This window comes from Apteryx rowi, unplaced genomic scaffold (genome assembly GCF_003343035.1).
Source record: "Apteryx rowi isolate R43461 unplaced genomic scaffold, aptRow1 scaffold_228, whole genome shotgun sequence".
Lineage (NCBI taxonomy): Eukaryota > Metazoa > Chordata > Aves > Apterygiformes > Apterygidae > Apteryx > Apteryx rowi.
In genome coordinates, this window is record NW_020448619.1 from 1,201,295 (window position 1) to 1,214,021 (window position 12,727).

Here is a 12,727-nt window from a genome sequence, read left to right on the forward strand (position 1 = left end):
TACCATGTAAGATAAGGGAGGGTCACACAAGCTGAGCGTTGGAAGCTTATGTCCTGCTAGACACTGAGAACTGCCATCTCCTATAAGGACAGGGATTGCCATTCAAATTGGATATTTATTAGAGCTTTCCAAGGAAAACAGGATTCAAGGCTTGCCTGCTCTCTTTGGGTTTAAGACCCTTCTTGTCTGGCAGTGAGCTATCCTGTGCAGGTACTGACTGCTCCCAGGTTGTGAACTGCATTGGCAGGATGTGATGCAGGAGTTGAGGCTGAAATGGAGGCATAATGCTGATTGCATCCCTCTGTTGGGATTTATAGTGAGTGTGGGGGTGTCTGGATAAACCTGTCAGCTGTGGTACTGATGCTCTTCCCCAGTCTGGATTATGGGGTGGGCTGTGCAGGGAAGAGCCATGGGAATAGTGCTGCAGAGCCCTTACAAGAGCTCTGCTTTGGTCAGTATTAGGAAAATATTTCCTTGCATAATATGTAGAAGTGTTCAGAGATGTGGTCCTGGCATGGCATTCCCCTCTCCTCATTAAAATTGAGGAATTCCACACATTGCCCAAACAAACATCTATGATCACATAAAATATTTAGTGAAGGACTAGTAGGTTTCCAGTCTTGTGTTGACCCTGTTGCACTTTTCTGCTTATGAAAAAGTATTTAATTACATAGCCATGGATCTGCAAGTAGTATACTGTAGAAGGCAGGCAGCGTATATTCTTACCTGTGTATGCCAAGCAGTGTAAGAAATTAATGTAGCTGAAAAATAAGCTGTGCCACTGGAGATGAATGACTGTGCATATGCAGCATAATGTAGTAGTGGGAAGAGCTGGGATTTACAACTAAACTGTAGAATTACCCCTAATGTATCTTAATATGCATCAAAAGCTGTTGGGGTTTTTTTTGGTTGACTCTCTTAAAACTGCCCATGAATTTCTGTATATGTATGTTTTCTTTTAGAAGCAATATAGAAAATACTAAGACTTAATTTGCTGCTGAAAGGAAAGATCTAAGGTGGAAAAAAGAGGCATTCTCACCTTTATGCAGTGTTCATTTTTCCTGTGTCCAAAGCCTGGACAAACTGTAAAAGTAGTGCTTTTTAAAATACTGCTCAGCTTTAGCATATATGTCAAACAGCCATTATATTTCTTGAACAGTTTAGATAGGGATTTAGATAGGGATGCAACTTTTTCTGAAGTTGCAAAGTTTTCCAGTCAGTACAAATGAATTGTATGCATTTGGTTAAAGTGTGTACTTGAAATGTATGCTTAACCTATGTAGTTTCTGTGCTCCTAAAGAAGGTCAATGTAGCAGAGGACTTCCTAATGACTAGCTTGCATCTATGAATAATTGGGGATGCATAACCCAGTAGTAGCATTTGCAGGCTGTCTGACATGAGCTCCCTGTTGCTATGTGCTGAGTCCTGGAGAGTTTGCGGGGTTGTGTCCAACCAGAGTCAGTGTAAGTTGTTCCATCTGTGGAGGTGGACTTGCTTTGACTGTTTCATGGGCAAAAGCTGCTGGTCACACAGCTGGAATATGTGTCCCTTTTGCAATAATAGTTGATTTCCCTGCGGATGAAGAACGGCTGCATGTGCTAGCTGTCGTAGCCCTCATGGGACTTGGACTTGAGCGTTGTGTTTTTGTGCTCCTCAGATCTTAGTTTCAATGTCCCTTTGTTGTTTGGGTCCCAGTTCCTTGTTGCTGTGACTACTGCTGTGTAAAATTCACTTACAGCAAATGCCTATGAGTGTAGGGAGCAAGCTGGACAAGCTGCTGCACCTGCGTTTCCCAGTTGTACTGACATGTGTTGGCTCCAGCTCCTCTATCAGAGCAGGGCAGCTACAGACAGAGCAAGGAAGCGGCCTAGTAACCTGCCGGTGCTGTCTGCTGGTGATGGCCTGTTGTGCCGATGCTCTTCAGGTGTTACCCATGAGTCTTGCATTATGTCATGTTTTTTCTCATTTCCATTCTGGGATCCCACGGTGGGACCCTACTCATAGGGGACCCTACTTTACTTGGAAACAAATTGCAATTGTAGTTTTTGTGGTCGGAAGGAAAAGCTGGAAGGCATGCCAAAAGAGTATTGCAAAGGTTCAGAAACCGGAAGGCAATGGAAGAAGATTCCACTGTTTGCTTTTATATCTCAAGGGTTTTTTTTTTTTTTAATTAAATGATTTATGACTCTTTGAAGACTTTATCTTTTAGGAATTGGTGGTTGTGGACTCTGTATTATGATGATGATAAAATGGATAATGATTAGGGCTTTCAAGAAGGAAGTGTTTTGTTCTGGTAAACAAAACTCCCATGTGAGCCTGGAATCACTAAACATAAATAGGCAATTTTCATCTTTTAGATTTGCAATTGCAGATGCAAACCACACTGCTGCTAAACCTTATTTCTGATGTCCTACACACAAGCACAAGTTACCATTTCAGGTAGCTGTTCTTATGGTACTTTGCCATTCTGTATGTTTTATCAGAAGATTGCACTCCCTTTTACGCATCCACTTCTTGTAGGGTAGAAAGTTATCTGTGATACGTCTTTTACTAGTCTAGTGAGAATCCATTCTAACTTTCCAAGATGTGTTGGGTTTAAAATGTGTATGCCCTACCTACCTGATGCACTTTCATTAATTAAAGGCCTCTAATCAAGTTTTACTGTCTTTTCTGATGAGTTATGTGTGCTCATACCTTGTTTTCATGAGCAATGCATACATTCCCTGGGAGGGAGCTGAAGTGATGTTCTTTACAGATGGAAATGGCACTATGGCCAGACAGACTGCTTGCTTATTTCTCAAAGCAATAGTAAATTGAGGGTCTTCTACTCCACACTTCTATCTCTGCAACTGTTTGATGGCTGGACAACATAAGGAGAGATTTCAGTTGCTGATATAGTTGGCTACATTAAAATCCTCTTTCATAAACTAAAGTGGCTTTCCCTGGCCTGTTAAGGGCAATCAGCCGAGTCTTCCTGTTTTAGTAGATGGGGTAAATAAAGATGATGGCCATCTTGGTGTCAATTACAGCAGAGCCAGGTGCTGACTGCTAACATATGTTATCATCCCTAAGCATTAATGCCTTCTTCAATCATCTTTGACTTTCTGGTTTCTTGATTTTGAGCTGGTGACAGAAGAGCACAAGCAAGAAACTTCTTAGCTGCAGCCTTGGGTGTGTGTCTGGGTTTTCTTGTTTGTTTTAGTTTATAACAAAGCACTACAAGTAATTTGGGTTACTCCCCATTGGGTAAGTAAGCTAATAAAGTTTGTCTTATGTCTGCTGCGCCTGTCTGCTGTGTCTTGTCTGACAGTCAGCTCTGGGATGGACAGGACTGTGACTCTGGATTAGAGCAGCAGCAACTAGGAGCTTCTACAAATGCCCTCTGGATGTGGATAACCAGTTCAGTGACAAACTCTGCTTATCCTGTGGATATTTCCAGCATCTACATCAGACTAGTGAAGAGAATGGGCTTCTCCCAGCTAGGTTTGGAGCAGTCTCCTTTTTTGCCTTCTACAAACACCTATCTCTACTCTGTTTCCACAGGTAGATGCAGTGCGGGTGTATGTGAACAGCAGCTCCGAGAACCTCCAGTATCCCGTCTTGTTTGTAGTTCGGCAACAGAAGGGGGTGCTGTCATGGCAGGTTCCACTAATTTTTCGAGGCCTGTAAGTACTGGGATTTCTTCCTCATAACACACTGGTCTTCCAGCCGTGTCCAGCATCAGCTTTTCTCTGGTGCTAGGTCTTGCCACTTGTGTAGACTACAGGGCTTGATTGCAAAGCATGCTTGATCACTGTCAGCTGAACATACCTACCAAATCAAGGTATGGATTGGTAACATCTTATTTGTCAGCCTGCTCTCATGTCTTGGTGTTTCTCAGATATATTCACAGAGTACGAAGAGGCTTGTCCACGGTGGATCTAACTGTGTCACTTGGCAGTGAGTCTACCAAATGGCATTATTGGCATTGCTTATGGTGTGTGCAAGTAGTTCCCAGCATTTAGTTTGGAGCAGGGTTTGAACCAGCTCTCAGAAGAGATCTTGTGATCTTTGATCTTGTGAAAATCCTGCTGCTGTGTAGCTTCACCAACCACGGAGCTAGGGGGTGCTGCAAGTAGTGAGACTTTGCAGGCACCTTAGAACATGAAAAATGTGGTTTGAAGCTTTGCCCTGTGATTGAAGTTCTAGAGCTGGGTAGCAGATACCTTGCAGTGTCTTGTGTGATGCAGGTGATGGGTACAGCAGCTGCTCTTCTGGGCTGTTGTTGCCCTCTCTGACATCAGCAAATCACAGATGTGCTAGATTTGCAGATGGCACGGGCAGTCTGGAAGCAAGCAAAATGTTGAGGACTGCCAGTCCCATGTGTAGACTGCAAGAAGCAACAAGAGAGTGGAGTGTGAGCTCAGAATAAAAGACAGAATGATTGTAGCTTCTCATATGCAAGCAGGGTAAAAATCAGGTCTTTCCTAGACCTACAGAACAACCTTTCTTAACTACTGGCTCTCTTCTTTCCCTTCCCTTCTGCCCCCACCTGTTGTAGCTATCAGAGGACCTACAATTACCAAGAAGTGAGTCGGACCCTCTGCCCTTCTGAACCAACACCTGAGGCAGGACTCTCTGACCAGGTTATATTTGTGGATGTTGCTTCCATGGCACCATTTGATATTGCATATGAGCTACTAGTCACCAGGCTCAACAACTTCCAACTAGAGTAAGCTGGGATGGGTGAATGCAAATCTAATTGCCTTGTGTTTCTGTTATACAGGGTTTAGGCCCATCTAGCTATTCTTTCCCTCTCAGAAAATGTCCTGAGATTATTTAATTTTTCTGTTGCTTAATCTGAAGGTATCCTGTGTGTATCCCAAACTGAAAGTTTTAGGGAGACTTCATCATGCTGAAACTTCTTTTCTAGGACAAACAAAGCCTTTAACTTCACTGCCAGCCCTTCCCAGCCCCAGGTAAGGAGGAGTCCTGCATGCCGTTACTTGTATGTCTTGTTGTATCCAAATGGTTCCTGTGACCCTTTGTTAGAGATGGCAAAAGCCTTATGACTGGGTCATTTCGCTCTTAGGATGCAGGGAAATTTCCTTACTCTTGCATTTCTCTGGATGCAGTGAAAAGGTAGCAGTGCCTCTGCCCCTCTAGGAGTATGTTTGGGCCTCTTGCAAAGCAATTAAGTGCTTAATTAAGAACCAAAAAAAGTGACCAGAGCAAATAAATGTTATCTGTAGTGTAGGAAACTCCAGAAATGTATGAAAATCCAGAAGCCATTGGACTACTGCACTTCATGGGAAATTAAATGGTCTACACCAAATGTTTTATTCCAGCTAGCATTGGCTCAGTTGCTCTAGCTGACTTGCCAAAATGCAATCCTTTACTGCAAAAAAGAGCTCTAAAGTTACAGCAGAACTCAAACTTCTATTTCCTGCTCATGGCAGCAAATCAAGATGCTACCTGATAAAGGATGTGCCTGATAAAATCTAGTTTTAGTTTATTAGCGAGCACACATATACAGCACATCCCTCCAAGCAGCCTTGTTTAGAGCCCTGTAGATACTACAAGTCCTCTCTTGAATGAAAATGCCATTGGCACTAGCTAAAGTGGTACAGGAGACCATAGAGCTGGGAAAGGATGTAACTTAAACAAGCAGCCTGGTCGTCATTTTTTGTTGTTATATTCACTGTTAGTAACATCACTTAATTCTAGGCTTCCCTATATTACCAGCCATTCCAGTTAACCTTCTGCTGTCAAATGTCTTATGTTGATTTGCTTATGCATACAGTATTTTGTATGGTAGGAGCATATGGAGTAGTGGTGGTTGTTTGCAAGGAGTTCTTTATAAATCCTCATTAATTAGGATCTTTTAATTTCAGTGTAGAATGCTGAGGGTTTGGCCTGGAATTAACTTTGTCTTCAGTCTTTGTCATAATTAGTAAAATGAGATTGGTGACTTTTAATTATAGGCCAGATGTACAGAGTGCAAAATTAGTGTATCTTAATTGGTATAATACTGGTGTTTTTGGTAAATCAAAGTATTAAGCAGTCTGGAGAGAAAAAAAAGGGGGGGGGGAACCTCTTCAAAATCTAGATCAGTGTTGGAATAACTCTAAGACCAAAAAAAGACAAGTGTAACAACTGAAGGAATTGTCACCCAGAACCCAGCTCATGCCTGAGGGTGGAAGAAGAAATTAAATATGCTCATAAAGATCAGGAGTGTTGTCTTGATGTGCTTATACCACTTAGTGACTGTGTGGAAGGGAACTGTAGGTCTCCATGTCCCTTATGTTAATTCTATACTCCTGTTTAAGCTTGGTTAAAAACTGCAGAAGGGCCCTCATGGGTGATTTCCTTAAAGACCTAAAGCTTTTCAAGGGTAGTGCACCTGGGTAACCAGAGAGCCCAGACCACTGGAGCCAGTGTATGGCTGGGATAAAAAGTGCCCTGCTGAAGAAACCAGCTTGGTGAGTTTTCAGTTTGAGGATTTACTGTCAGAGCCAGTGCTTCCTTAACACCAAGGTCCCCTGACTGGAAGGGGATGATGGAAATAGATGCTTTTTAGTAGAAACTGTCAAACTTGGGAAAAGCCTGGGTGATTTTTGACTTATCCCCATCCTTCTAATGTGGGGGCCTAATTCGTGGGAAGGGGATGAAGGTACAGAGATCAGAAATGCCTGGCCCTTGCTCTTCACTGAGGCATATGTGGCCTAAAGGGAGGTTGCCAGCTGGGAACATCTCTTTAGGAATAGGAGCCGAGGTAGCTGAGTGCTCCCCTCATTCCCTGTGGGGTGTCCATGCTCTGTGGGGAGTGGCAGCTACAAGCTGTTTGAGGTGACTATAAGGGAAGGTGCAGCGGGCTAGGCAGCCCTTGCAGCAAGCTGCCTGGAGAGGCAGGCACAGGCAACCTGCCTGCTTCAGCAGCTGGCTTCCATTTCAAAGCCAGTGCATTAAACTTTTACCAGAAAATATGCAAACAGTGATATTCCCTCTGCCATCCTCTGCCTGAATCTGAAAAGGCCCTTGCTGAGGTGGGGAAGGGTGTTTCCTGACCCCACAGACTATCCTGTGGGCCTGCCCCCGCAAGAGAAGAGAAGTAGGATTATCAGCAGACATCTCTATCTCCCAAACTCTTTCAGAGAAATAGCTGAACTATTTTCAAAGCTGAAGGAAGAAGACAAACCCTCTCGCCCAAATCTGAAATAGTATCAGGTGTTTATGTAACTCTGTACAGAGTTTGACCATTTGACCTAATGTTTTTCACAGTTGCTCTTTGAGCAAACCCATCTGCGATACACTCCATGATAGCCTGTATGTTCCATATATAGAAATATAGCCAGCAGTGTGAAAACATTTGGAAATTCCTCATTGCAACTTAAATTGGAGTAGACTATAAAATGAGTTCACTTTAACTTGATCAGGTGGAAAAAAGCTTAAGAGGAGCAGGAGTTATGCTGCAACTTGCACGTTAGAGGTATCTGTGTGGGGGTGAGGCTTATCTCTACCTTTTTGATCTGCTCTTTTGTACTGTAAGGCCTTAGTATTTGAAATCTGAGTCTTTGAGAGCCCTCCAATTCCAACCCCAAAGCCTAGGTTAGATATGGGGCTATGCTTGGGGAGGCTCTGAAGCCAATGGCAGGGAGGATTCTTGACCGTAACTCTTGGGACCCTGCTCTCTCCTTAGTATTTTCTGTACAAGTTCCCTCAAGATGTGGATTCGGTCATCATCAAAGTGATATCTGATGCAGTCTACCCCTGCTCAGTTGTCTCCGTCCAGGATATTGTGGTAAGTCTAAGGGATGGAGGGCAAGTACCTGGCTGCCTGCTGGGGCTCTGTCCTCCTGCGAGAGCTCTGTGCCCCAGCAGAGAGAACCTAGGAAGGCCTTCACCCTACCATGGTAGCAAGGAAGGGAGGACTTGAAGGAGTGGAAGTCCTATGGGAAGGAGGCAAAGACAGGCACTGAGCTCAAGCAGGTCATCCAGAGATTTTGTTGTTGTTGTTGCAAATAAGTGAGCAAGCTGTTCCTGCCCAGCCTGTGAGTAGGGGATTTATGATCATGTTCACTTGTTCATGTTTGGCACCCAGCTGTCTTGTGACATGGGTCTCTCTCTCCTTGGGGGGCAGATGGGAAGCTGGCAACTGAGGGAGGGGATGGGGCTGTTCCCTTAATTCTCACCCTGGCTCAAGGCAAAAGGGGGAAGTTCTGATTTCCAAGCATGAGGCTTTTCCTCCTTTCCATTTCAGTCTTCTCTTTCCTCTCTTCACAATTGCTGGTGCCCTTTCTTGGGAAGGGGAGAATGGCTGCCCCAGTTGTGTAGCTCACAACTGGGAAACAGTCCCCCATTCCTCCTCATTTTCCACCTCACTGAATAATACAGAGACCTGTAGTATGGGAGCAGCAGGATGGGGACAGAGGTGGAAGATGCTGTGGCTGTTGCCTATGAAATCCTTGCTATGGCCTTTAACAGGGGTGCAGAGGGAAATAGGTAACATCAGATCCTGCTGTTTGAAGTGGTAGAAGGGCAGGAGGGGAGATTGTGACAGGTGCTTTTCAACCTGTCAGTACAGAACTAAGATCTGTAGTGGGAATGAGTAAAATAGCGTAGACCACAAAGCATGCAACATATCCAGGGGTAGGGCTGAGTGTATACACTGCTCTGTGGGAATAGCAGAGTGAGTGATCTGACTGACTCCTCATCTAAGATTAAACTGCAGCCCTCTTACAAGGGAGATGAATGAGTGCAGACCACAACTTGTGTCTTCAGAGCAATATTTCTAGGTTTTGCACGGGTTCTGGTTCTTTTTTCCCCTTGATCACCCCAAGCAGGGCTTTTCTGTGCTGCTTTGCACTGTCTGTTCTCCTTGGTGGCTCCGTACAAAACTGGTTTGGATTTTGTGCCTATTTTGATTCTTACTTGCATCTCTTTTAGTGCCCTGTATATGATCTGGATCATAACGTGGAATTCAACGGTGTTTACCAGTCCATGACAAAGCAGGCGGCTATAACGGTGCAGGTGAGATGCTGATTTCTGTCCCAGTGTTTCTCAGTGATGGCTCGTTCTGTGCATCCCTAGTGCTCTTTTGTTGATTCTGGTTCCTGGCTGTGAGCCTCCAGAAAGGGCCTTTGCTTTTATTAGATCAGCTAATAGCTGCTCTTCCGCTTATGTTACCTTGACTACAAAACCTTGCTTACCTTTGCTTAGATAGATGTGTCATATCTTGGGTGCTGGGGCTCTAGATCACAGTGGCCTCAGCCTTCATTGCCAGGTGTCTTGTATTCAAACCTTGGCTCTTCTACCACTGAGTGGTGGTAGTAGAACCTCTTAATGTGCAAAGTTTAGGCAGATGGTTTTCACTTTAATACAGTTTTTCTTATTTCTTTTAATGTTGGTTTGCTTATACTGGGGTGCTACTTGTACTGAATGCAGGTGAACTTGGTCAGTTTAGTATCAGCAAGGATGTGGGGAGCATCCCCAGAAGTGAAGCTCTGTCCAAAACAGGCAAGCCTCTGTAGGGCTGGCGCCTGCGTAGCGATTACAACCTGATCTCTGGCCCTTTGGAGCATCACCTTTACCTTGTGTAGAGGGCGAGGCTCCTTTACTTCTCATGGGTTCTGTCGTCTTCCATTCTCCTGTGCAGAAAAAAGACTTCCCAGGTGAGCAGTTCTTTGTTGTGTTTGTCATCAAGCCAGAGGACTACGCCTGTGGGGGTTCTGTGCCTTCCTCTATCCACGGTAAGTTGCATTAGGAGACAGGCTTGGTTGTTGCATCTGGGTGATGGAACAGTGGGACTCCCTGGTGGCCTTCCTGTGGGATGACATGAGATAGTCATACAATTCTATTTCATCTAGGTAATGACAAGGAAGGTTGAAGTATCAGTTTTATATTGTGTCTGGTAGGTTAACAAATCTATCTGCAGTTATATCTATATCCATAGCTATCCAGGAAGCAGCTGTCCAGCACAGAACCCACCTGGCTGGGGTTATGTGCTCTTGTGAGGAATCATCTGTGTCATGGGTGATACTGGAGACACTTAAGCAGTGCCGGTTACAGTCCCCTGTCGTTGGTCCTCTGTCCCTCCTGGCTGTAATATCCTCCTGCTTGGATGGAGGCACAGATAGCAGTTCCTGCAGAAAGCATCTTCTGCCACTGTTATCTTGGGATCTAAGAAAGCCCCAGACTTGGGGGAGGGCGAAATTTGTTAGCATAATTTTACAAGAGACAGATTCCAGTGCCTTCCCAAGCCAGAAAGCATGTGTGTCTACCTCCTGGTCAGTGGCCAGAGCAAAAGCTTCACTACTCCTGTGATGGCTGAAACTGGAGTGGCAGTGCAGCTGTCCACATGGCACATCAGAATTCACTTCAGAGTAGGGACATCCATATCCTCAAAGCCTGTGGCCTTCTCCCTGTAGGAGAAATGAGATTGCAACCAACAGATTTACTGGGGTCCCACCCCCTAACTAATTTGTATCACCTTCTGGGTATATTTCTCTTGTCCTGTTGCAGTCTGCAGAGCTGTACTGGTAGAGTGTATTAAGCGGTGCTGAAACATAAGCAGGTAGCATGGCATCTCATACAAGCAGGATGGGAAGCTGAGTTTTGTCCTCTTCCCTTGGCCAAAGGTGGTGCCCTAATCTGCAGGGGGAAAAACTGCACTTCTGGGGACTAGATGAAAAGGATGTACTTTGCATTCAGGCATCCAAACTTGAGCAATATATGGAAGGCTCAACCAGGATGTTTCTAGCCTGAAAAATATGTTGTGGCTAGAGCAAGAACAACATGAAAAAAGCTATATATTGGCAAGTTTGGGAAAGGTTTAGAGCAAAATTACAGGGAGATTATAGTAAAAAGCCAGACCTTGGTGTTTTTGCTAGTGCAGAGAACTAAGGACAGGACCAGAGATCACTAATGTTTGTTTTTTACATTTGCTGTACACTTTGCATCCGACAGGAAACGGCAACCGTACCTGGAACCTCCAACGAACAAAGAACCTTCAAGTGACGATTGTACCCTCTATTACAAGTTAGTGTTTCTTTGCTGAGCAGTGCAGCATTTGGGGGGAACTTGGCACTTCTGTGCAGGAGGGTATGGCTGCAGAGTCAGCCCCAGGAAGGGATGGTGCAGAAAGCAGCAGCAGAGGAACTGAAACTGTTGCAGCCCTGGTGCCTTCCAGGAGGTGCTGTGTGGCGTGGGGTGGGTATCACTGGTACACCAGCCAGTGCTGGGGGCAAAGAGGTGGTGAGAGACCTTGCAACAGGTTCTGGTAACTCTTGGTGAATGAAGTGGATGGGGCTGGCAGGTTGTTTTGGACAGGGGATTGTCACCAGATGGTGCTGCGAAGAGCAGGACTGGAGTGGTGGCTTTGAGAACCTGTCCTTTCCCCGTGAAATGACTGCTGCCCTCTTTCTCCAGAGTCTGTTTATGTGCAGGCCATGTTCTTCAGCTTCCTGAGCTTTCTATCCTTTTACCTGGGCTCAGTGGTTGTTGCTTTCATTCACTACATCAGGTAAGTCAAGAATTTTTACAAGAACAACGATCCAACTTTTCTCTTAATCCTCTGAAATGCCTCACCCAGTGCATCCAGGGGGTGGCAGCCAGCAACTGAATCAAGCAGGCCAAACAAGTCCACGACTGTTCAGTAGGCTCTTCTGCAGGAGACCTCTGTGCAGAATCAGCCAGTAAACTTTTTGGTCCCTGCGGGGATCATGGCATTGAAGAGAAAGCTAGGCTTTTCCCTCTAATTGTTTGTAGTGTCCCCAGTCCCTGGGTTTTCCTATATAGGGACACAGGGTGGCAGGTGGGAATTGTGATGGGGCCAGTCTGGAATATAGGATGTCAGGGCATTGGGGACTCAAGGCACTCCTGGAGTGCTGGACCAAGTACTATGTGGAATAGGGCCTTGGAGTCCCAAGGTGAACCTGGGCCCAGCTACCATGATGGGTTGCTCTTGGAGAAAGAATGTAGCTCTTCCCATCTGTCCCAGGGTCCCTTTGCTGAAGGTGGCCTAAGCCCTCTTGAGAGAGAGCAGGACTGGAGGGGCAGGGGCAGGACAGCAGCCCAATGGGAAGGTAAGAGTTGTCTCCCCTGGAGCAGGTAACCGCTAGCAAGCAATGAGCCTCAGAGGGGCAGCAAGCCAGTGCCCGTAAGGTGGTGGGGAAAGTGTAGTTTTGGGGGTTTAGTCACTGCTGACTGTAGAGGCAGTTACTCTGGTTAAAGTGGATCCTTTGTCTGAAAGTGCAGAGGCTCAGGAAGTAGGAGTTTCCCTCTGCAGTCCTTCCTGGCCTATAGGGAAAGGTCAGCATGAGCTGGAAAGGTCCTCATCTAGACCCTTGGAGAAATTTCAGGAAATAGTGGGTTGGTTTTGTGGGTACCAGCATTTATCAAATAACTTTTAAGACTGAACTTGGCAAAGAATTTTCAGCTACTTGAGAGATTGATGTATATTTTAACTTCAGGACACTTCAGTGAATCAACACTTCTTTGAAACATTTCAATGAAAATGACATAAGCGTGGGGAGGGTTGGGTTTTTTGTTTTTTTTTCTTCCCTTTCTTTTTCCTCTGTTGTGAGTGTGCAGGGTTGTTTTTGCTTGTTTGGGGGGTGTGTGTGTTTTTTTTCCTTACCCTTTCCAGCTTGGCACCTGCATTTCTTGCTGACACACAGCTCTAGCCCCTGCTGTCCCTTCTGTGGATTCTTGTGTGTGCAGTTCCCAGAGTGGGGGAGTCAGGTTTGGG

General features: G+C 45.3%; 1 protein-coding gene across 1 annotated transcript in view; it reads left to right on the plus strand.

The window, feature by feature from the left end:
* The window catches only part of SIDT1 (SID1 transmembrane family member 1), a 47,766-nt gene that overhangs the window by 14,365 nt on the left and 20,674 nt on the right, over positions 1–12,727 (plus strand). The window contains exons 2-9 of the mRNA XM_026065449.1: positions 3,544–3,665; positions 4,541–4,711; positions 4,913–4,958; positions 7,679–7,780; positions 8,926–9,009; positions 9,635–9,728; positions 10,945–11,016; positions 11,407–11,500. Of these exons, the coding sequence (XP_025921234.1) occupies positions 4,650–4,711; positions 4,913–4,958; positions 7,679–7,780; positions 8,926–9,009; positions 9,635–9,728; positions 10,945–11,016; positions 11,407–11,500 (554 nt within the window). The 5' untranslated portion in view covers positions 3,544–3,665; positions 4,541–4,649. The remainder of the gene's footprint in view (positions 1–3,543; positions 3,666–4,540; positions 4,712–4,912; positions 4,959–7,678; positions 7,781–8,925; positions 9,010–9,634; positions 9,729–10,944; positions 11,017–11,406; positions 11,501–12,727) is intronic.